We start from the raw sequence: 26,538 nt of genomic DNA, 5'->3' as shown, positions 1-26,538 counted from the left end.
TTGATGTCCTCTATCGGATAATTCTCTTCTGCATCCGAAGATCCAATGTAATTCTCCCTCTCGGAGAATCCCGCTTCGATCCTCGACAAGTAGTCAACCGCTGTGTTATTTCTACCGGCAATGTATTTTACTGTAACTGGAAACCTGGTCACCCTGTTTATCATTCTGTTTATGTGGCTCGGAATCTGAGAAGATTTCAAGATATCCACGAGCGCAGAATGGTCAGTGTAAGCTATCACTTCCGGTGCTTGCAGAAAGTAATATTCAAATTTCTCCAGACCCATGGTCAACGCAAATAACTCTTTCGCTGTGACAGAATAAGAACGCTGAGTGTCAGACAGCTTCTTACTCCCAAATGCAACAGTCTGCAATTTTCTGGTTTTATCGTCCTCCTGAGCGACGATATAGCCAAGCGCTATGTCAGAGCAGTCTACAAACAAGTGAAACGGTTTCGAAACGTCAGGAATCTTGAGATCAGGACTATTTACAATTGCATCCTTCAACTTCTGTAAACTCCCTTCTTGTTCTTTTCCCCAAGAAAATTTCCTATTTCCTTGTAACAAGTCTGTGATCGGTTTGGATATCTTTGCTTGGTCCTTTATGAAATCTGACAGAAAATTTAAGAAACCTACTAGTCTCCTAACCTGCTTGATATTTCTCGGGCGCTGCAATTGCTCTGCTTGTTTCCTCTTACTTTCCGTACAAGATATGGTATTTTCTGAAATTGTAAACCCAAGAAAATCAATTTTCTTTCTGAAGAGACGTGACTTTCGATAACTAATCGTCAGTCCTTTGTCTTTCATTTTTCCCAGGACAGAATCCAACACTCTCAGTTGTTCTTCCTCGGTAGCGTTTGCAATCACTACGTCATCATAATAACATATTGCATCAGTTTGATAATGCTCTCCTAGCGTCTTCTGCATCAGTTCCGCAAGGTGAAAAGGTCCACTACGACAGCCATAAAATAACCTTTTGTATCTAAACGTTCCCATTTCTGTCAAGAAACCTGCATATTTTCTTGTATCTTCAGAAATCTGCATATTTGCAAATGCAAACGGAATGTCAAGAACTGTAAATATAGTTCCCCCAGAAAGCTTACATATTGTCGACCTAATATCAGGTATTTCTCTACGTCTAGCCTCCAATCTCTTATTCAAGCCTTTGCTGTCGATGATCACTTTACATGTGTTATCTCTCTTCACATGAAGGATAGGCGGTGAAAGGTAATCTGTGTCACCCCTTTCAATGATCCCGTCTTCAAGCATCTGCTCAACAGCCTGATTCATTAATTTCCTCTTTTGCTCAGAAAGTGGCCTAGGTTTCGCTCGGAACGGCTTCTCGTTATTCACATCCAAACGAACCTCGTAATCCTTTGCTAATCCCGGTTTATCTTGAAAAACATCAATATGCCTTCTCAGTATGGCAATCAATTTCGGCTTGTTTTCCTCTGAGATATCGGTACCCTCCATCAACATGGCAATCCTTCTCTCTTCGTCAACCCCCTCCTCTTTGATGTCGCTGCTACGTGTCTCCGCTCCGCAAGCAGAAACGTTCTGTCGGACTCCTTCGACACCATCCGTGGTCGAACCCAGTCCCCTAGAACCAACAGCATCAACGCTGTCACGTGTCGGCGGCGAATCAAAAGGCACGATTTTCGAAAGATCAGGCTCAATTGCCCACCCGTTGCGATGAATCATGGGTATAAGTCCCAGCTTAGCCATTAATGTCCTTCCCATTAACATTTCATGATTAGCATTAGATAACACAAATATCTGATCCCGAGCCTTGTGTCCGTGAAACTTAATATTCACGTAAGCACTCCCCAGAGATTCCACATTTCCTTCCGCAAGTATTACTTTAGTTTTATAACCCTTCAATTTCACTCCATTTGTATTCATTTTCTCGAAGACCTCCAAAGACACAAAGTTATTGGACGACGCCGTATCAATACATGCGTGTACTTCCACATTAGCCAGGTTGCATAAAACGATAGGTTCCCTTACGTCTTTTACATTTACATTGTTTGGTGAAAAATTTTCCTTCCGCGTAAAATTTGCAGTTTCCACGCCACGAACTTGACAAATTCGTGGCGACTCTACGAGTTTTTTGTTACTCCATTCCCACGTTCATTAATCTTGTTTTCCCTACGGTGATTTGAAGCTCTGCAACCTTTCTGTCCACAAGTGTAGCATAATTTATTTCTCTGGCACTTCGAAAAGCGGTTCTGTTTGTTTTCATCCCTCACCGCAAGCTGCGAGGGCGGAGGGTGTGAAACCACATGTTCAGCCCTCAGGCGCTCGACTTTCGGGCGGTCAAAACCAATGCTCACAGGGTCCAAGAAAATATCAGATTTCTTTCTCCCCCTCTCCTCTTCACATTCCTGGTTAACTGACTTCCTTAGCGACCAGCTGTAAATTTCGTCTTCCGAAACGAAAGACTTGAATCTCTGCCTTTCCAAAAACTCGGATTGTAATTCCAGGGCGTACTCGCTCATTTCTCTCATAGAAGTGAATGTCTTGTTGTACAAATAATCCCTAAATACCGGATTGCAGTGCGACTTCACAAAGTCAATTCTCTCCTGCGCAGAAGCCGAATTCCTTATCCTACTAAAATGCCTGTCAACTTTGCGAACGTATTCCGCCAATCCCTCGTTAGCAAGTTGAAACCTTTGCGACAAAAATAACTCTGCTTCTCTCTGATAATCCAATCCATGAAAAGCCTGCAAGAATTTATGCCTGAATTGTGAAAAATCACCGAACGGTTCCGTGAACAAAAACCACTCCCTCGCTTCATTTCGCAACGAAAGAGGAATAAACTGCTTCAGAAGATCATCTTCAGAAATTTTCAGCGTTCTCGCGTAATCTTGAATCCTATCCAGATACGAAAAAGCATCTTCCTTCCCTACATTTCCCTCAAATGTCGGAAGCGGCAAACGAATTTCCTCCATTGTCACTCTTGGAACGCACCTCTGTTCCTCAACAACAGAAAGTTCTGACGCGGTCGGGCTGGACCTACTCGAGTTACCAAGCGACATTCTTGTAACTTCCCCTTTTCTGTTTCGCAAGATCATCTGTTCGATCCTCGTCCGTTTCTCTCCTTAACTTTCAAAGCAAAAATCTCGTTCAATATCCTGCGACAAGACCTCAAATAACTAAGTTCAATCGCGGACAGAGCCCCCAAATAAATATTCAATCCCGGACGAGCCCCCAAATAAATATGTTACTATCCTGCCCCCCACACTTTACCTCCGCACTCGAGGTTCGGTGCACTTCGTACTCGGCTCTGATTTGTCTAGGGGTATCTTTCTTTGTACGACAATGCACGTGGGTTGCTACAAGTCAACATAATTATATAATTAACTACAAGAGACAACGGAAAACCCTTTGCGAAACCTTTATGATCAGGGGGATAAATTACCTTGTCCAGCGTTTGTGAAATTAAAAACGGAAATTTTGGATATTTTCTATAGTTTAATTAAAGTAAAATTTGAAGTATATACATGTCGTATGGAAAACGGAAGCGATGTTTACAGATGCAGCTGGCAACACTGTCAATGGAAGACAGACGGACGGACAGAACGAAACTTCGCCGCCCGTAGATCTTAATGATAAAGATATGTGGAAAGGAGAACAACAGAGTGATCCTTCCTTGTCGAAATTAATTGGATGTTTGAATGGAGAAGAAGTTGAAATAAAGGATGCTCGAGAGAAGAGAAAATTTGACTTTTATCTGAAACATTCCTGTCTCGACGATGATGGACTGCTTTACCGTTTTGTTGACGAAAACACTGGACTTTATCCACCGTTTAGCTCCAGATTGAAGCTGTGGGTACCAGAGAAGTTAAAGAATGAAGTACTTAAATCTTCGCATGATGATTTATTATCTGCGCACTTAGGACATGGAAAGACATTGTTTAAGGTCCTAGAGAATTATACTTGGGACGGAGTAGTCAAAGATGTCAGTAACTATTGCAAAAGTTGTATCACTTGTCTTCAGTATAATCCTGACAACAGCAGAAAGATGGGATTTATGAACTCGAGGAAAGCTACTGCGCCTGGATACAAAGTGTTTCTGGACATTTTTGGACCACTGCCTACAAGTACGAAGGGGAGATACAAGTACTGTTTAGTCATTCAAGATGAGTTCTCAAGGCACATTAGCTTAACACCACTTAGAACTACAACGGCGAGGACGATCTCGCAAGCATTCTTGAAGTACTGTTTTCAGTCAGGATTCCCGAAATACGTTGTCAGTGACAACTAGAGTGTATTTCGAAGCAAACTGTATTCACAAACGTTGCGTTCTGTGAATTGCAAGCCTGTCTATATTACGCCATATAGACCGAAGTGAAACAAATCGGAAGCAGCGATTAAGATAATCAAGCAAGCACTTGGGAAGTTCTGCAAGGAACACTCGTCGTGGGCTGAAAACTTGGACGCGATAAGTTTTGCCATTAATAATGCAACGAATTCAATGACTGGATTGAAGCTGTCATTTTTGTTCTTTGGACGTGATTTGTACACACCGCATGACACTCGGAAAATGGAGCTTCAGAGGGAAGATGGAACCGGGGAGGACGTCACGGCGGAAAAACAGATGGATTACGTCATACAGTTAAAGGAAAGAATGGGCGCGGCTTTCGAATTTGCAAGAGAAAAAGAAGAAAAGACGAGGCAAAAGGCGTCAAGGGCCTACAATAAGGGCAGAAGAAGGGTTAATCTTCGTGTCGGAGATCGAGTACTGCTTCAAGAGCATAGAATTTCGTCTGCTTTTAACAAGCAAACAGCGTGCTTTTTCCCGAAATTCAAAGGGATCTACAGAATTCTGAATTTTACTACTCCAAATAATGTTGTTTTGGAAAAGGAAGGTGAGGGGAAGAGAGTTCTGGCTAACGTTGACCAGCTGAAGGTCATTCCGAGAAGAAATTTGAGAAGTGTGAGGGAAAGCACTCGTCCCTAAATTCTACCCTGAGAATCCATCTCAAGGGGAGGGGGTAGAAGGGCTGTGAAAAATGAAGGAAAGGAAGCCGAGTGAACGACTTCTAGTTTGTACAGTAGTAATTAAGTTCCTGATTTATTGTCGCTACACATTTGAGTTCTGGTAAATTTATTTCATGTGAATGTAAGATTTAAAATTATGGACTGTTGTATTTTATGTTATGTCAACCTTTTGCCGATAAAGGGTGTTGACAATTGTCAACATGAAGACATGAGAATTTCATCGGTAAGAGAATGCTGAAGGATGGCAGTTCGATGCCCGGAAAAGGAACGGAAAGTTTCCTTAAAGTTGGAAAATGCGAAAGCCATTTTAAAATCGGGTCGTGTGATCGAACGATAGAACTTTTGAAAGCATTTGAAGCTGAAATTCGGCAGGAGTCGAACCGAGTACCGCGGATGTCCCAGATGCAAGGACTAGGGGACTAAGGAGCCGGAAGTTCTTCGGATGGACCGAGGAGGAGGCTGAGTCGACCCTAGAGCGGGAGCCGGGCATGTTCTTTGGAAGGTGGAGGAGCTGAATCTGTCTGAACCTGGGAGCAGTACTGATGACCAGATGACCGAGATGTCGAGGAGGTTCCAGGATTCCCGGAGGAAGAAACAGTGTGGAAAGAGGACATTTAGTGCAGTGAAATCGAGACTCTTTCTTTTTCAGAGAGACGTTTTTGACGTGTAGTGAAAATAACATTTTTCAGTGAACTTTTTCTTTTTTCAGATACAGTGCTTAACTTTTCTCAGTGACTTTAAGACAATTCACACATACTGAAATTTAAATTTCAGATTGAATTGTAACGCTGGGGAGGGGGAATCTGTTACCCTGCCCCCGTGTCAGGGCAACAGTGTTTTTTTCTCTTATTTAAATATTTTATTAATATGTTAATTAATTAGGTAATTACGTGTATAAACATATATATGTGTGATTAGTGTAAATCAATTTATTATGCATTTTTAGGTTCGCATTATTCCATGTATAAATACCATGTAGCTCTCTGTTCTTGCTTCGTGTTTCGAACGTTCAAAAGAAAGGCGGGCAGTTTAGCTGTTAAAGATTAAAAATTTTGAAAGAAGGGCGGTTGGCAGCAGACGCCAACCAAACGTATATAAACTCCCAGATGAGAGTGGGGGAGGTCGGCTGTTGGAACTGAGACTTGGAAGGGAGAGGCTGTTTTTGCTTCGGTCGGCTAGGACCGGAGGACAGATCTCCCGAAACGGATGCTGTAAGAGATTGGATTGCCGGGCAAGCTAGTGCCTTGGTGTCCGATTTACAGGTAAAAAGGTAGTTTGTACTGGATGTTATTTTGAAGTAATTACGGTGCGCCGGGCAGCCTAGTGCCTTGTCACCGTGGAGGTTGAGAAATGTACACGTCGGGCGGCCTAGCGCCTGTTAAGACGTTTCTTGGAGTAACGCGAGTCTACCTTGTGACAAGCGTACTTCAGATGTAATTCATAAAATGTAAAGCATCCAGGTACAAACAATAGAGATTGCAACATCAAAAATTAGAGTTTTGGCCCGATAAATAATTAGAGAAATGAACGTTCGGATACGACATGTATATACTTCAAATTTTACTTTAATTAAACTATAGAAAATATCCAAAATTTCCGTTTTTAATTTCACAAACGCTGGACAAGGTAATTTATCCCCCTGATCATAAAGGTTTCGCAAAGGGTTTTCCGTTGTCTCTTGTAGTTAATTATATAATTATGTTGACTTGTAGCAACCCACGTGCATTGTCGTACAAAGAAAGATACCCCTAGACAAATCAGAGCCGAGTACGAAGTGCACCGAACCTCGAGTGCGGAGGTAAAGTGTGGGGGGCAGGATAGTAACACTACACATGTTCCCGACACGCTGTTTTTTACGTTTGCATATTAATAAAGTTACATATTGAACTACAAAATATTTTGCTTTGTAAAAATGTCCTGGAAACCGGATCCCGGATCCTTGAAAGCGGATCATAGGGAAGGAGCTGAAATATAAATGTAGTGACAAACATATTTGTCCAAAATTTCACTAACACCTTTCACTACACAAAAGTACACTACATCTGAAGTACTTGCTTCTGTTACAATTTTTGATCGTACATTATTTAAAGGACAGTCTGTTTCGTCCACATGGTAGATACATTGCGGATTTGAAGTCAAGTTAAGCTGTGGCAACACATCACTTAAAAAACCGTAAAGCTCACCTACTACCTTTTCTGAACAGCTCATGGCACGAGCCCTGGACAGCCCTTGAGGTTTTATTTAGTTTCAAAGTGTTATGTCTCTTCATAAAACCATAGTACCAGTTCTTTCCTGCAACCCCTTTTTCCCTGTTGAACGTATGTTTTAAGTTATTGCGTTCCGCACATTCAAAAGCAGCTTTCTCACTTGTTTTCTGGTAAGCCCAAAACCCCGTTTAGAAAGAAAAATTAACCGATCCGCCAACTCCTTTTCTTGTTCTGTGACCAGAGTGGGTGGATGCCCTTGATCAATCACTTCCTCTGAAGAAATTCGTCGTTGAAGTGTTGTATAAGGGACACCGTACAAACCAACAGCCTATAATAATAATAATAATAATAATAATAATGTTAATAAAAATAATGTTATTATAACATTATTATTATTACTGTTTTTGATTTGCTCTATTTTACATTGCTTCCTGTGCCACTTTTGGCTAATTTGCGAAGATGGGGATGAATTATGGCATGATGAGAATGATGAATGGATACTCGCAAACATTCATGCTCAAGCCGGGATTCCAACTCAGGGCCAACATTATTATTACTATTACCTATAGTAGTGGTAGTATCAAAGACGTTATTATCCTCGTAAATTACGCAAGAAGTGGGTAGAAGTTTGTGCTAAAGCATTTGTGTTCGAACAAGAGATTTGAATTATTTTTTTAACACGTTCAATTTCAAATTAATAACGGAAAACAAGCACATCAACTTTTTTTTTTTGGAAAGACAGAAAATACTTGACAAATTCATTCCAATTATAATTATTTTTTACATTAACATAACTTTCATGTACGACATGTGTTTCACATATAGGCTATGCAACATGGAGTGACGTGGACAGTAAATTGTGTACGTATTCAAAGTTTCTTTAATAAATATTATATACAGTATATATTATTTAAATACATTACACAACCAAATCATCCATCTCACAATAAACCAACAGCAAAAGTTACATAAATTGTCTCTCAAATGTGCACGCTCCCTTTCCTCAATTGTTCATGCATTTAAAACAAAATCAATTAAGACAAGTTTTATTTCTCTGTCTGGTGGTTTACAATGCATTACAGCGAACAAACACAAATTGCTAGCGAAAGCGAGCAAGAAAATTCTTGGATCCAATTTTCTTGCAGGATGAAATCAATATTAATTTAATAGGGCGCAAATAATTCCACCAAACGCCATGGCATTATATCATTTAACTTTTGTGCCTCCCCGAGGTAGTGTAGTGGTAGCATCGTCGCCTTGTGATGAAGGGGTCCCGGGTTCGATACGAGGTGGAGGCACATAGTGGTTCAGAACCCACTTTAAGCTATAGGCCCAGTCTCAATTAGTCCTTCGTGCATAAAGTAGGCTTAAAAAAAACACAAATCACTCAATCAATTTTACAACTTTTTACACTTAGATCGTTCGGCGCCCAGGGTCATCTTCCGCCGTTCCCTAGCTACGGTTCTGAACTTGATAAGACTAAGAAAAGCAGACATTGCAAGCGAAGCGAGCAAGAAAATTTTACAAAGAGTATTTTTATTTACATAGAATTTGAAGTTCTGGGCGGTAATTGCCCCCTGCAGGTACACTTGGCCGTCAATGTTTGCCCCTCTTGCCCCACCTAGAACTCATTATCGAACAAGGTTGGGCGGGCAATGCCTTCCTGCATCCCCTGTGGTTGCGCCACTGATGTGGTTTGCTCTTTTTTCTTGTCATGATTCCCTGCAAGTCAAAAGAAAACAATACCTTAGTGTGCTCAAAATTGTTACACTGTTATTTTCAATATCTAACTATTGTATTTGAATTCCATTAATGCTATTATTTCTATTCCCGACTTTACTAGTTATAGTCTATCTTTTATATGTTATTATTAGAGAGAGAGAGAGAGAGAGTGTGTGTGTGTGTGTGTGTGTGTGTGTGTGTGTGTGTTTGAGATATCCGTGTTTTCCTGTTTTCTAACATCTAATCATACATTCTGTTTACATATTGTGCTATTGTCTGGTGTTCCGACTTGCACTACTTGCCTAGACACAGCGTTACTTATTATACAGTTACTATTATTCTTTACGCTGTGACGTAACTATAACTTCGTTGTGGTTATTGTTCTGCAGCATCCAGCCGAATTTCGTCTTAATCCGACCCTATACACACACACATATTTATGTGGATATAGGCATACATATACAATGTACTGCATATGTATGCCTATATCCACAATTCAACATATTCTACAATAACATACCATAAAGAAATAATCAACCATTTGTGAAAGTTTCGTTGTCAAGTATTCCTTTTATGGCATTTTTATATTCCAAAATGTTAAGATTAAAATCAATATTTGGATTTGTGGGTGGAATTCTATTATACATATTCTAATTAATGGTGATTGTTTGTACTTTTCAGTTTTAGGGATATTGTATAGCAATAACTTTCATATTCTCGAATTACATGTGCTAGCATTAAAACATATTTGATGAAGAAGCTCTCTATTATCCAAAAACAGAGTTATAATTTTATAAAGAAATACCTGTTGTCCTAATTCTCATCTGTTGATGCATCGAAAATACATCATTAGCAGTTTATGCACTTGAATATGTTACTATAGAGTCGATATATTTGTGTGACATATTTTGGGTTCTGCGCTTGTTATTGCTTTTCTTTCTAACAAGTCAACAGGAGGTTAAGAATATTCGACCTCCCCGATGACATAGGACCCGTTCCGAAAGTCGCACGAGTTTATGGTAACTGGCTGTGCCATAAGTGCTCCCGTGAGTTTCGTGAGGGTCATTATGCTGTCCCAAAAGTCGCATTCCATGCATCTCTTGAAAGAACGAGATTCACCAAACGCACGGGCCAGTAGGCTGGTTTGTTCGGTGAGAATCGTCTGCTGCTTGCAGACAACGCACGTACAACATGGCTTCAAACTGCACTAGTTCGGAAAATGTATAATTTTAACAGAGAGCGATATGAAGCAACATGCGAATGATGAGTGTGCCTTAACTCTTCTTACAATGCGAAAGATGAGTGTGCCTTAACTCTTCTTACAATGTGATTAAAATTAGTAACAGCGTTCGCACCAGAGTTTATTTCTGCTAGGACATGCCTTCCGCTGGAATTCCATGCGGAAAATTTCTATAAACAAAACGCTGCGCCTGCGCTTTCGTCTAGAGCGTCCCATAAGTCTGTAAAATAACTGGTTTCACCAGGTTCACGAGGCCAGTTACTTTCGTTCGATTCGCTCGTTTCATTAAGACTTTCAGAACGCACTCATAGTGCTAACGTCGTCGGCTTATAAACAAGGGGTCCCGAGTTGGATACCCGGGTGGTTCGGATCCCACTTTAAACTCTAGGTTTAGTCCCGGTTACCCTATTTGTACATAAAGTTGACCTAAAAGAGATATTCAAACAATCAAAAACTTGCAAATTTCATAACCCTAAAAATTTAGGGTGGTGCTCCAAGTTACGCCAATTGCTACATAAACTCGACGCGTGACGACACAGTCCGCTTTTCAATATTGTGCAGCATCTGTCACGAAAATACAGCTTATAAATGTTGTGTTCCATTATGTTGCATCACAACCTTCGATTTCGACAAAGTAAAAAAAAATGGAGACATTTCGTGCATTTTCCGAGTGCGAGGGCCGTGAGTAATAGAAGGATATTAATATTTGTCCAAACTCTCAACATTCTGAAACTGGGAAGAGACAGCAAGATGTGTGATTCATGGGTATATAAAAGTTTCCAGAGAAACCTTGGCGATTTTATCTCTTGAAGAAATGTCGCTTTCTTTTGATGGTCCTCATTTGACTTTTTTCCTCTCTATTTTTCAGCTTCCACTTGCTCGGAAAGTTCTTCGATTTTCGGCACGGTGATGGACCCCCTGTAATTCCTTGGTACCCGTCGGTCAACGCTCTGAAGCCATGTCTACCTTCATGCCATTCTCTGAGCCACGGTTTATAAGGATGTATCCTTCAGGGTCACGGTGAGTTGAATTTCGCCTTTTAAATCGTATATTCATTGCCTTCGCCAGAGACGATTGTTTGGGTGAGTGGACTAAATATTTTCAGGTGGTATACGTCACTAGTCATGGCTGCTAAATCATCTACGTCATCGGTTCTCAAACTTTTTTCTCATTGCACCCTTTAGTCGCAACTAAACATCTAATGTACCTTCACCATAGATTTTCTCCGAAAAATGGGTTTTGGACATTTTATTTTCTCTGCCTCCTTTGTGGGGCGTATTTTATATGTCGGAGGCGTGCATCTACAATAGAGCGAAATGGCATTCGGGCTGTATGTGGAAAGATTAAACAAATAAACATTAGAATCCTACGTTTATTATTTTATTGGGTGTTCCTACGTTTACAATCTTTACGATTAGTTACAAAAGTAAAACTGTGAAACACACGTATGCTAAGAAGTATGTGAAAAACTTTAATTTCACGTATTTTCCCAGAGTTATTGAAAGAAAGTAGAAAACAAAAAAATTAGTTTGTATACAAACTATGAAGCACAATCTTGGAGTTTTGTTGTAAATCCTCAGAGTGAGAAGGATGTGCCTGCATAGCCTGACGGTTTCTTGATGTCTGGTTGTACACTTGAAACTTTCAAGCGGAGATTCGTCTCCCAATTTATTTTATTTCAAAATATTTCAAACAAAGATAAGTCAGGGAGAAATCAGGCCTTCTCTTTCTGTTGAGTGTTAAAGCTATGAAGTCTGAAACAATGAAGCCTGCTTTACGCAGCTGCAGCAAAAATGTTGTCGTGGGGGTATTCTCGATATTTCTCTTCCGAGCTGAGGCGTACCCCGGAGGTACGCCTACCACAGTTTCAGAACCACTGACTACGTATTTCCCTCATACTCTCCCCCCCATTTCTAGCTTTCTATTCTACTATCTACCTGTCTCTTTCTATCTCTCTTTTTTCTTATTCTTCCACCCTCTTTCTCTCATACATTTTCTTTCGATTTTTATTTCTCCCTTTAACTACCTCTTTCTTTCTCTTTCCTCTGCTTCTTCTTGACATTTTCTTTATTTTCCTTTTTTCCTTGGGTTTTCTTTGTTTCGTTCTCTTTCCCCGTCTTTCTGTTTCCCTATATATCTTTCTCTTTGTTCCACTGGTCCTTATTCTTTATTTCTCTCTTTTCCTTTCTTTCTCTATCTTCCCCCCTCTCTCTCTCTCTCTCTTGTGTATCTTTCTTTCTTTCTTTCTCCGTTTATTCCCATTCTTCATCTGTTCTATCGCTTCCTTGAGTGGCGGCGATTAGGGGCAGTCTCCTTGCTCTTTATATCACTTTTCGTTCCCGCACTATGGTATCTTAATGCTAACCTTTGTCTACCAAGAGAAAGTGAACTGTCCTCCACCCCCACCCCTTCAGTTTTGGCAACCAATTGCCGCTTCTTTCTGTCTCTCTTCCTCTCTCGATTAGTCCGTTCATTTGTCTGTTCATGTTAACATGTCATGTCAATGTATGTTGATTGTTCGGATACTACTACAGATAAAAAAAATATATAATTCCCTAAACTAGAATAAATGCCTGAAACTGGAATACGTAGAGTGATATTTAATATCTGAAACGATCTGACACTTCAGTCTGTCAAAAACTGGCCTATCTGAAAGAAAAATATTTAAAAATTGGTACAATGTTGATAATTTTTTACTCATTTTGATTTTTCTATTTAGTGAACTACGAACGCTACAAACATAAAGTGTTGTGTACTAAAATCTGAATTCAAATACTAATTACTTACGACATAAGTTTTTCTCATTAGCAGTTCGATAGAAAGTCTATAACCAATAAACCTGGAGTTAATAACTCCTGGTTTATTGGTTAGCCAATGTTCTCATTAATACCATTGAGTATATTGCGGTTACACAGTAAATGCAGCCCCAACTTAGTTTTAAAACTGTCGAAAATAACAACAGCATCCGCTAACATAAAAGTCAACGTTCATGTTTCAATGTTACCAGAAATTTAACCAAAATGTACAAGGGCAATTAAGGAACAACGTTGGCAACGCTGGCGAGGAACACATCGCGTGTTACAAAAGACAGAAACAAGAGCAGATTAACATCAAAATGAAACAATTGCTTCCTTTTTTGGTTAGCAGCCTTCTGCTGTTTAAACACACACACCAGTTCTGCTATTGATAATATCGTGTGCACAGAGGGGTGTATTCGTTCAGAGATTACTATCAACGTAAACCTAATGATATGTAAGGCCGAGAGAGACAAAGAAACAGATAAGATTTCTGTAAGCACAACACAAGTCCTCGTTGCTATGTCATTTTTTTTTTTTGTAAGAATTCTCGCTAGAGTTTGTCCAGTTGATTGCGCAGGTATCGAATATCAAACTGGCTAACTTACGGCGTCACTGTTGTACATACTTTTAGCATTGTGGTCTAGGTTTGACAGTATATCCACACATGAGTTGTTACTGATGAAAGTTAAGTAGCTAATTACTTTCTTACCGAGGTAAAGAAATTGTTTCTTTAAACACTTGGATGGTGTCAAGATGTGAATTAACTTGGAACATGCAGGGATGATATTTAATACCGTAAGACAAGTACATAGTTATCTAGACCTCGGATTTTAGGATTTTAACCTATTTCTTCCTTTGCAGGTAAATAAGAAATAACAAGTTATATCGGTGTTTCATAAAAAGACGAAACAACTGACAAAGTTTTATAGTGCCTGAAAAAACCTGTTTTGTTTGTTAGAACCTATTTTAGGTTTATGTGCATAAATTTAACCTTTTTTTAGGTTTTTATATTTTGTTTTAGGTTTTACAGAATTTTTATATCTCACAGAGGTATTTACTAGGTTTGGAGGCGAAATAATTCAATGACTGGCGTGTTTGAAACATGTTTCCTGTCGATTTTCCTCCCTCCAAGTATACGCGTATGATGTTTATCAAAGCTTTAAACAAAACAAAAATGTCTGACGTCACTGTTACCTGCAGACAGTGGCGACGAAAGGCCACTACTTTTTACCCCTGCACTATAGACTCTTAATGATAAGCCTTGCCTACTAAGATAAAGTAAACTGTCCTTTCCCCCCTCCCCTCCCCATTCTCAGTTTTGGCACCCAATCGTCTCTACTGCCTGCACAGTCCCAAGTGCAAACTTCTGATCTGTGTGGCCTTGCTCACTTTCGCGTCAGTTTGGTCCTTTTTGGCATTCACGTCTTGCGAAGTAATATTTCAGCATTCAAATTAGCATTACTGACTATGTTTCTGTTGAAAGATAATTTCCAGCACATGAAATGATCCTCACAGATAAAAGGTGGAGTTTGAGTGTGGATAACGCAAATATTCATGGTGGTCACTAGGACTATGATAAAATTCAAGTATAATTCTTGGTTTTCAAGGTGAGCTTTCCAAAAATTCAAGGATACAAGCAGATGTTTTCTCTATTCCAACCTTACGTATTACCGACTCCCACTCACCCTCCCTTCCATACACAACAATATTGACAATATAAAGGGTTTGTATGATTCCAATGTAACAAAATATTTACCTAATGAACTTCAAGATATATTATTTTGTAATAATCTTCCGTTTGTCAGATAGATTGTTCTGTAAAAGACATTAACAAAGTAAACGGATTCAGAAAATTTTGTTTTATTTTCTGTGTAGCTTTCTTTTTCATCCTCAAAAAAAATGAATGAAATAAAAGCTAAACTGAGAGAAACTTGCCTCAGGGCATTTATAAACATGATTAAATTTAATGGAATATGAATTAATAAAAGTTACAATTTTTCACGTCTACGGAGAAAAATGGAATAGAGAAAACCTCCGCTTGTACACCTCATTTCATGTCTTGCCAAAATTCATGAATAATTTCCAGTTCCAATAATTCACGCATAATTTCTGGTGCCAATAATTCACGTGTATTTCCCGGAATTCAAGGAATTCCAAGTGAGTAGCCACCCTGATATTGTGCAGCAAATTATACATACGTAATTCATTTTGCATTACAACAACTAACTTTTTCTAACAGCACAAGTGCAGTATTATAATAATTTGTAGATAATTTTGAAAATGATATATATAAGTGAAAATTTGTTTAGAAAATTAATATTTGGTTATTACGGTTCTTATGAAATTTTGTTCTTAACGATTGTATCTAATCAGTATTTTTCAGGAATTTTGTATCAAATTAACTCTTTTTGCAACCTATTTCAGGATTTTTCGAGCCTAATTTAAGGTTTTTAGAACCTAATTTAAGGTTTTTAGAACCTATTTTAGGTTTTTCAGAACCTATTTTCGGATTTTAGAGCCTATTTTAGGAACCTAAAAGCACACTTTTTAGAACCTAAAAATCCGAGGTCTAGTTATATTACAATTTTAAAAATGTAAACTTGCTCATGATCAGGGAAAGGATTTATATGTATTAAAAGTGTGCTAAATATGTATACATATTTAGTTATTTTCCCCAAAATATGGAGTTAAATATGGACTTAAAAGTTTGAAAAAAATTACCATTTTTGACACTGTACTAGGTACATAAGATACAGGACGCTTACGTTGACATTAATTGTAAAACAACACGTGTCTTCATTTATTGTTTCCTAACAAAATTCTGTTGTATCTTATAATGGATTTATATTGACTAAAACTGTGTTCGATATAGCAAGAAGTAATGCGAGTGTATTTCAAATTTGTCAGTTATTCGCAAGAAATTCATCCAACTCTTTTGGTCACACGGGCCAGGGGACGTGTAGTTATTGCACGAATATGGAGTATATGTTGTGAAATGTTCTGAAATATGAAAATAATATGTAAAAGTAACTAAAATATGTAACATATGACGCAAAACCTTATATACGTATGTACAAATATGGAAAATTAAAACTGAATTTTTCGAATTTACATGCCATGATGCGCAAAGATAATACAAAATACAACTGATTTCATCTTCATACATAAATATGTATTTACATATAAATCCGTTCCCTGCTCATGATCAAGTTTACTACATTTATCCTTTGTCGATACAGGACACAGTTAAAGAGAATATAAAAGAGACAGAGATATTTTCCTAAACGCATCACACATCGATTCTTTACCCCAGAACATTTTTGAGAATGTAAATTTATTTCTCATATATTATTCGTTATAGACATTATTAATTTATAGCATTCTCACTGCGAATTTTTTAACATTGAAATATGTCGGGATTTTGTCTTTCAAGCCAGGATAATTATACAGGATTATTTAGAAAGGATGGTGCAAAAGTGAAGTTGACTTATTCATACCTGATGTGACATTTATTTATTTATAGAACTTCACACTACAGGCAAATGCCCATTTATAGTGTTGTACATACCATAATAATACGAGTAATTGACACAAACGTATTTATTTATTGAGAAAATTTCAGATACAGCACAGTTGCCCATTTTACACTGAAATTGTCAACAATGAAAATGCAAAGATGATGATGATGATAATAATAATAATAATAATAATAATAAGCAAAACATATTTAAAAAATAATAAAAGTAACAAAATAACACAAAAGTAAGTAGCAAATTAACAAAAAATAAGTAAAAGATGGCACTATTTGATATTATTTACAAACATTTCTTCTAATAGAGGAAAACTCTGAGGAAAATATATCGATTCTTGATGATAGATCATTGTATTGTGTGGCAAGCCTGTAAAAGATAGATCTTTTTTTAATTTCAAGTCTAGGTTTTTCTGTATAAAATAATATTTTATTGCGAGTTTGTATAATCATTCTCCAAAGGTCGCTGATAAGCAGTTTGTAAGTTTAGAAAAGACAAGAGATGAGGACATGAAAAATTGCGTAATGAGGGAACCCTGTATCGAACTATAGATAGGAAGAAGTGAAAGACTGAATCGATTCTAGAGAGGTGAGTGGGACATGCCATGGACCAGATGGGAGAGCAGTATTCTATTATTGTGGAGATGAATGATTTGAAGTACAAGGTGATGGCTGAGATGACACTAATTTCAGTAAAACGGTACAGTAAAACCTAAGAGACGCATGGCCCTTTTAGTGGTGACTAAAATTTGTTCCTCAAATGTGAGCTTTTGGTCGAAAACAATGCCTAGGTCTTTGTGAGATGATACTGCTTGAATGTTATTGCCAGAGATGGAGTAAAATGACTTTTAACAGGTTCTTCTTGAGAGAGATGGTGAGAGTAGTGCACTTTTCAGGATGTAATGTAAGGTCCCATGTCAGACACCAGGAAGTAAATGTTGTTATGTCATTCTGAAGAAGATGCGTATCGTCGCAAGTGGAGATTTCTCTGAAAATTTTACAGTCATCTGCGAAAAAAAGGTAGTTACTAGAGGGAGCTGTGAGATGGTCGGCAAGGTCGTCGACGAATAGTATGAATAAGAGAGGTCCTAGAACACTGCCCTGTGGAACTCCAGAGAGGACAGGAAGAAAGTTAGATACAGTCCCTGGAAGAACGACACGCTGTTGGCGATCGCTAAGGTAATTCATACATTATTCTTTCATGACATGAATATATATAAAAATTGTATATAATATTACATAATTATAAGTTATACACACACACACACACACACACACATGCACACAAACATACGTATATACATGTACCATTGTTATTAAGGTATACAAGTAACTCGTATATAATGTTGCCTAAACATCAAGATGATTACACAGATTTACATTGTACGAGATTTAAAATATTTAGGAGAAGATACAGACTTTGAAGGAAGTTAAGGCATGGTGATAAAAATGAGAGTAAACAATTCAGTGATTAACGTATTTGCTCGTCAAATTTCATATTACATTAAGAGAAGATGAATATAGTAGTAAATAGTAAATATAGTAGTAAATACATTAAAAAAATATAAAAATACAAAAGGTTGACTTAAAAATATATAATGTTATTTAGTTAATAATGTTTGTGGTATTATTCATATTGTATGGGCATCCTGTTTGTTGTACTCGTGATTACGGAACTATTACATCATAGTTTGTTTTTTTGCGCTTTTCTGAAGTAGGTCTGGAGTTCGGATTTAAATTTTAGGGTGCTTAGAAAGATGTCCACTGTGTACCTTGATTTTGTAACTTCGTTAAATGATTTACACATTCTTCGAATTGGAGTTGCATCTGCAGATTTCGTTTGGGCTCTGGAAATTTGGACAAGGTCTTTGCGCGACCTTACTTTGCTGTGATGTACGTAAAAATTAATTTTCGAAAGAAGTCGTTCGAAATCTATTTTATTTGCGAGTAATTTGTGCAGAAAAAGTAATTCATGGATCTGTCTTCGGCTGTGAAGGGACTCTATATTGAGAAAACTTCTTAATGCTTCGCTTGAAACATATTTGGGATAGACGCCGGATATTCTTGCAACAACCGTCATGGCGCCCTCCGTGGTGGAGTGGTTATCACTGCGCGAAACGACATCAGGGGTCCCGGATTCGAACCTCGGCCTGGGCATAGATGTTTCTGAGTGGCCCTTCATCAATTTCATCGTATCATCACTCACCCCATCTTCGCAAATTAGCCAAAAGTGGCACAAAAAGCTAAGTAAAATAAAGCAAATCAATCAATCAATCAACCAGGGGTCCCGGATTTGAATTTCGGGCTAGACATGGATGTTTCAGTGGCCCTTCATCAATTTCATCGTATCATCACTCATCCTCATCTTCGTGATTAGTCAAAATGGTAGAAATGCGAAGTAAAATAAACTAAATGAATCAATAACCGTCATCACAAGAATTGGCAGAGCTCTCCAATGTTTTCGTATTCCAGGGCAGGATAAAACAATTGTTTCAGGCAGCCCAATTAACGATCTAAGTGAACAGTCGCTTATCTCTGGAAATACTAAACGCTGAGGAAACTACATCCAAGGCTTATCTGAATGAATTTCACGTTCAAGGCGAAATGTTGCATGATAATTCGAAAATGCGTGCAGAGTTTGATAGGAAAATGGTCCGAGAGTCTTTTCGGAAGCCATTAGGGTACGTCATCTACTGACGCGTGTATTTTTGGGAACGATATAATGGGTTATAGATCAGATAAGGAACGTTACGCAAAGAAACGCCATTTACTTTGAACATTTTGCATTACTTTTGTGAAAGGAAAAGAAAAAGAACAACTACACAATAATGATCGCAGTGGCAAGTTTAACGCGTGCGTGTGTGTGGCAGGCAGATGGATAAGTTACAGTGAGTGATATAGTGGTTTCTGTTTTGCAACGCCTCGCAAAAATGCACCTCACAGCATGGTCAGTAAGGAAAAGGTAAGTTATACAACCACCACTGATTTTGTTTTATAGCTAAGAGTATCAGAATTGATACATTCAATATTTGAGATGTCTGGCCTGAATGAAAATCGTCAACTACCCGCGTCCGTTATCTAGTGACAGGGCTGTAGTGGAGGGTATACAGCGGCATATGCCGTATATCACCCGGTTAACCTTACTCAATATCGTAGCTTTTGTGTTGAAATGCGGTCATTGATATGCTTGTTTCATTTCTTTTAAAATAATATCTTCCCTAAATCTATTTACGCCAAGTATGGATATATCATCATCATCTACTACCAATGACATGTTTTCTAGAAGCAAAATAATTTCAGCCATATATCCATATATCTAATGAAAATATAATCCAAAATTAGTGGAAACATGGTCCCTACCCAAAGTTTCACAGAACTTAGTGAATATCCTGTGAGCATTTTGACACAACCTATTTAACGACACTTTTGAATCATACCTGTTAAGGTGAATGATTAGTTGTAAAATAGGTGAAGAAACAAACACGGTGTTGAGACCGGGATTCGAACCCGGAACTTGCAAAGGCGAAAGAGTATGTAAGGTTCTCACCCAGCCAGTGGATACTCTGATTTCCAACTATCCGTTCTGAAAGCGGCGAATAATCTGAATATCCAGATAATGTTAATACCCGGTTAATAAAATGACTGATTTTGCTTTCCCCATTTCCGAACTGATGCAAGAAAAACGTTTCTTTATTTTCTCCTCTTCTCTATCATGCATCCTCATTCATTCAGTATTTCCGTCGTCGCCTTGTAATCAAGGAGTCGCGGGTTCGATACCCGGTGAAGGCACATAGTGGTTCGGATCCCACTTTAAACTGTAGGTCAAGTCCCGATTTGCCATACTGAGCATATAGTGGACTTAAAACGTCAAATCAAATCAGCCATTCAGTGTCTCTGTTAGCTATCCCCACTGCGTTGCAACGTACCCTCAAGGAATGGATATGGGGTGCGGTAAGGGCCCACACATTCTCAATCGTGTCCACATAGGAGTGGAAATGATCAACACCACGCTCACGGCAGTCAGACGGCCTACCGACTAGACTAGAATACCTCGGTTAATGTACAAGAAAAATGCTCTTACCAAAGTATTTTCTTTATTTGTTGCAGTTAGCATCCAAATTATCATTGAGTCACAGACTGTTCTGTGTTGTGGCGATTCCAAATAGACTCAATGAGGTCGTTACAAGCCAGAAGGGCCTCCCCGATGAGTTAGTGGTAAAGCCGCCCCCTTGTAAACAACGGTTCCATGGTTAGAATCACAATTGAGGCACATACTGATTCGGATCCCACTTTAAACTGTAGGTCCAGCTCCGATTAGCCTCTCTATGCATAAAGTGGACTTGAAAACAAATTCAAACGAACTCCAATGTTTCTAGAAGTGTCCGGAATGGCTTGATACCTATGTTCCGTTTTCTGAACATGGCTAGTTTCTGCATTTTAATGAATATATATAAATATATATTATATGTAACGTGCACAGGTCTGTGTGCCTGCCATTAGAATTGATAGAGATATCGGTTTAGCTGACCTTCATGGAAAATGGCGAAGATCAATATCAGTAAGGTTTTAGCCCTTTCGTTCCTTACATCCGAGATTTGACTCGTAAATTTCAGATAACACTGACTCCATTAGCTATCATGGTCCGACTCCATTAATTGGCTGTAACGACCAGTAACGTGCACTTTACAGCTCTGCAAGGTAAAGTACATTAATACATACATATTTGATATCTTCACAATTAATCAACATTCTGTTTTTCAACTGATTGCTTATCAGATCGTTGTAACTGGACATTTCGAAGCCAAATGAACTGGAAGGCTATTTCCAACCAATCTAACTTCAATTAAATGCACGCTTCTCTCTGTGATTTTCTCCAACTTTGGTTCACCTGAACAGATTGGGAAGCAGTAACTATGTTAGATAGTGATACTACATCCAGCGTGAAAAATCCAGGAGGAACAGGGAAATCCCCCCCCCCCCCCCCCCAGTAGTATTGGCCTAAAAATATTGAAAACGGTTCAGTTCCAGCTACGTACGCAGTTAAACAAGCAATTGTGCCCAGCCGCTCATTATCCTGACCGTGCATTTAGCCGTGTTGTTTCGGTTCGAAAAGTTGCATTAATTTCTGAAAGTTGCTTTCCGAGAAACACGTCTCGCTTGACGCTTTTCACCTGTCACTTGAGAACGAACAAATCAGCAGCAACGTTTTACACCGTAGCGACATGACAGGCCGCACAAACCCTCGTTCGATTGGTGAAATCCTCAAACACGTATCACTTCACCAATTAATTGTGAATTTTTCTTCTCAGCAGGATACACAACATGAAGCCACCACAGACTCCTGGCCGGCTCCTGACGGTGCAACCCGCCCACTCGGCGGTGTACGACCCCACGTGGAAGATGCAGCCCCAGAGGACCCGACCCCTCGGCGCAGTCCTTCGCTACACCAACCAGTTCTTCAAAGAGACCTCGCTGCACGGGCTGCAGTATGTCGGCAACGATAAGCTACACTGGACCGAAAGGTGAGCCGCTAACAGTGGCCGTGTCCAGGATTTTGGAAGGGGTGTGTTACGTATACTTTTTTCAGTAGCCAGACCTCATTTTGCCATCTTTTTCTGCGTTTGATGTTCCTTTTTCTTTTTTCATGAAAGGTTATGAATCCCATTAACACTTCCTTGGGCACGCCACTGGACTCTACAATTGCTAATACTGTCGTGTCACCTTGTAATCAAGGGGTACCGGGTTCGATACCCGGTGGAGGTACATAGTGATTCGGATCCCACTTTAAACAGTAAGTCCAGTCCCGAATAGCCATTCTGTACATATAGTGGACACAACTCAATACTGTCCTGTCAGTTTCAAATGGGTGGTCATGGGGTGCTCTCAACACTTCCCAAACCACCCACGGAAGATTTGAATGCGACTAAAAAATGTAATATTATATAATTAATTATGTTTCGTGCTTTATTTTGATATCTTTATGCAGCTCAGTATCAGCAACTACAAAAAAAATGAAATTTGAATTAATCAAATAACAGCATATGACTTACTTTCTTGAAGTATGTCAGCATCCGAAAACGATCAGATTCTAAATTCTGATATGCTATTTTTATCACATTCTGCAGAAATAATTCATTCAATATAATAATTTCTCATTTTTTTTTAAATCACTTCAGCCATTTTTCTTATTATGAGAGTCTTATGTGGAGCTTTTGCCTTAAAAACTTCCATTAGTGAACATATATTGTATTTTGTTCGTTAGTAACTTCAAAATAAAACTATTTAAAAAAATCATGATATCTCATTAGGTCCACTAATTGATTTGAAGGGATTTCGTATAATCTTATGCAAGCCGTGCTAATCACAATTAATAGAATTGTGAATATATGCCCATGGACGTCCGCAGGATTTTTTTTCAGGGAGGGAGCAAACAAGATATTTTTTTCAGGGGGTCGGTTAAGGAGTCACATTTTCCCACATAATAGTGGCGCCCCCTCAAAAACACCGCTTCAGTCTGAAATTATCATATTCCTTGAACGCCCTTATAATAATTAACATAAATTGCTGTTGACTGAAATGAAATTAAGGGTGAAATATATAATTTTTAGTTGGGTATTCATCTTCCAGGGGGACCGTGGCCCCCCATTGCCCCCTTTACGGACGTCCATGTATATGCTCAAGGCCTTATTGTTAACTAAGTTAAATAATACAACTTGTCTGTTCCAGGTGCTTCTGGTTCCTGATGTTCGTGTGCGCTCTGGCTACGTGCAGTATATTGATCAAGCGCGTGTGGGACAAATGGAACGAGTCGCCAGTTATTGTGGCTTTTGAGGCCAGTACGAGGCCCGTCTGGGACATCCCCTTCCCCGCCATTACTCTCTGCAACCTCAACAAAGTGAAGCTGGAGTTTTATAATTCGTACATCAAGTAAGCTGGTCACATATTGTTGCTTTAAGATTTAATGCGTTGTTAAATTTTCCTAAAACTGCAGTAAGTTCGTTATAATGTTGGACCAACAGTGTTGCATGTCCTATCCAATATTTGTAAATATATGTGCATTACATTTGTAAAGTTTATGTACCTAGGTAGTGAAAGTTTTAGTTTTGGAAAAGACGTTAATTTTGTTTAGATTCGGCTTTTGTTTACTTGGTAAGACCCGCACTAGACGAAAGTATTTTCCTTAGCATTTTCTTAACATTTGTTCCATGACCAATATGCTACCGTGTAAAGTGAAATATCTTATGGCTTTTCGGATGCCATGGCATATTTAAGGCATTTCTCAAGGATAGAACCCGTCCTATTTCCGTAGCATAACCAGTCAGAAGCGACCTCTAGGTCACGAGTGCAGTTGTAATGACGGCCGCCTGAGACGTAAACAACTTATCACTTCACATTTTTAAAACACGATAATTATTCAACCGAGAGGAATTACGCTTCGTATGAAATGGTTTTAGATAGAGAAGCATGGCGCTGGTTAAATATATACTTTACAACGTTTACTGTACACGTATGGAATAATATTTCAGTTGTTTCAAATGTAAACACCGTGCACTCGGCATAGGCGTGCGCACGGGTGGGCAAAGAGGGGGCGGCAATTAGCCCCCCTAATCATGAACGTATGCAGATTTTTTCCACAGAGGGACAAGCAAGGTATTTTTTCATGAGGCGTGTTACCACCTCAAAAACACCACTTCAATGTGAAATTATCGCATTAATATAAATTACTATGACTGAAATCAAATTATACATGTTAAATATATATACTCTTAGGATGACATTCGATTTCTAAGGGCGTGGCGTGACCATCCTTGCCCCCTCCCCCTTCCAGACGTCCATGTCCCTACATTATTATACTTTCACCTAGAAATTTAGTGTAGAGGAACGTTATCGCCGGTATTAAATGACATTATACCCTTCAAGAAATTCAAGCTATTCAAGTTCAAAACAACTACCGGGGAAGGGGGTGCAGTGGCGCAACCACAGGGGGGGGATGTCGGCAATGGACATTGCCCCCATTGCTCCTCCCCAACATTGGACGGAAATCAATTCTAGTGGGGCAAACAGTGAGGTAAAAGAATGCAAGACTAGTAGAATCTAAGAGTAACAGGACAAAAGGATACTGAAGATGGAATTAGTTTTCACGTCTTTCTTGCATTACTTCTTCTAGACGGCCAAGAGCACCTGCAGGGGGCACAAAGGAACAATTGCCCCCTTCAATATCTAATTTTATACAAATAAAAATGTAATTCGTAAAATGTTCTTGCTCGCTTCGCTCGCAATGTCTGCTTTTCTTAGTCTTGTCAAGTTCAGAGGGAGCGGTGGGAGTTGGCCATGGGTGCCGAATGATCTAAATGCAAAAAAAAATGGCGCCCCTAAAATTTTTTGTGCCATATTAAATCAACATTGTTTTCAGTTTGTAAACATTTGGATATAAAAAATTTCTTGCTCGCTTCGCTCGCAATTTTATTGTTTTTTGTAATGCATTGTAAATAGCCAGACAGAGAAGTTCTAACTGCTAAGTACTTCAGACTCTTACTGCTAAAACAGTTTTGTCTTAAATGCATGAACACAATTGTTGGAGGAAAAGGAGCGAGGCATATTTCAGAGACAATTTATATATTCGTTATGGTGCCTCTATGTCGCTGCATTGTGTATATATACACATACATACACCCAACAATGCAATGAAATTAAACAGTGAGATAACATGAGGTTTTTCTTTCCCAACTGAACTTTCATCAAGGCTTCCCCCCCCCCTAATCAGAGGGTCTGCGCACGCCTATGGCACTCAGCATAGATGTAACTCGACGTGCCTTTCATGCTGTATATGTTATACATTGTAATCGCAAAAGCCAACCGAAAAGTTACATAAAATGCTTCCGTGTAAAGTACTAGATGCTATGAGATATTTGGAAGCAAAAATGTTAAAGTAAAACGCCTCCGTCTAAAGCCTGCTTAAGTAGAGTTCAGTTTCTACATCATAGCTATGACACTATATGCAATTACATCTAAATTACACTTAATGTTCACAGGAATGGGATTTTTGTGGGGACCAACTCTGGATATACTCTTTTGTCCGAATTATAGAAGAATTTGTAAAACAATGAAACGGGAAGTAGTTTCTCCATACCGGGCTGAACTTTCAAGGCTGGTGCCCCCTGCGACTGTTATATACATACAAATCCACAACAAAGCTAATTTTTTGTTTTGGGATTCAGATTTTTTTATTTTACGTAGTTTTTTCTCATCTTTAGGCTAATCACAGGGTGAATATTAATGGTGGGACGAAACTGGTGAAGAAGATACACAAACTCGCCTGGACTAGAACCTGGTGCCTTTCTGATACCACATAATGCACTCTGCCATTCAGGGGACCACAAACGTTTCAGAAGTACGCGATCCACATGGTTCATACTGTTATCGTTTCATTATTTTATTCTTTGATGAAACAGTATTTAACACGATAAGACAACAGTAGTCATAGAAAATGTGCTGCAGCTAATGCGTGTTGGCAAAGTTAAAAGACTGGAAGTAGTTCGCAAAGGCTTCGAGAGAGTACGCCACCATGCAGACGCCGACAGAGACATTTACGGCAAAAGTGTGAACTACGTGCATTTATGAGTTTGTATTAATTTGACATGCATCTGTAGTTGCATGTGGATTCAACAAATGTGATAGAACGTCCTTACATTTCATACTAATTTTCAAGCACTTTTAAATCCAGATTCTGAACTCCAAGATATATATTTTTACTTTATCTGATGTTGGCAAAACTAGATTCAATACATTTATAAGACTTACCATCCAATAGTTGCGCCATATATTTTGGTGAGGATCAGCCAATGGATGGTTGTCAAAGATTTGTATGTGTGGGGGGGAGGGGGGACATATTCAAATTCACAGTCTTATTACATGGCCCAAGAAGGAAGGTTTCCATTACATGCATCATTATCTACAGACAGTGATTCTTATCCACACGTATCCAAACTTTCCTAAACACCCCAAACGTCCAATTTATAGTCATTTTAGCTATAAATTTATA

At 38.8% G+C, this 26,538-nt stretch overlaps 1 protein-coding gene across 4 annotated transcripts in view; it reads left to right on the top strand.

Moving 5' to 3' along the window:
• Positions 1 to 26,538, top strand: part of LOC145983070 (pickpocket protein 28-like) — a 66,710-nt gene that overhangs the window by 25,592 nt on the left and 14,580 nt on the right. For 2 of the 4 annotated variants that reach the window (XM_083116421.1, XM_083116372.1), the window contains exons 2-4: positions 11,038 to 11,189; positions 21,806 to 22,018; positions 23,223 to 23,423. In XM_083116421.1, coding sequence (XP_082972547.1) covers positions 11,128 to 11,189; positions 21,806 to 22,018; positions 23,223 to 23,423 — 476 coding nt within the window. In that variant the 5' untranslated portion in view covers positions 11,038 to 11,127. Of the gene's footprint in view, positions 1 to 11,037; positions 11,190 to 19,384; positions 19,459 to 21,805; positions 22,019 to 23,222; positions 23,424 to 26,538 lie in introns of those variants that run through there. The other 2 variants (XM_083116416.1, XM_083116448.1) reach the window with 2 other exon arrangements.

The sequence above is a fragment of the Lepisma saccharinum genome, chromosome 1 (assembly GCF_977018435.1).
Source record: "Lepisma saccharinum chromosome 1, izLepSacc3.1, whole genome shotgun sequence".
NCBI lineage: Eukaryota > Metazoa > Arthropoda > Insecta > Zygentoma > Lepismatidae > Lepisma > Lepisma saccharinum.
The sequence above is the reverse complement of the archived record's forward strand: the minus strand, read 5'-3'. Positions and strand labels throughout refer to the sequence as shown.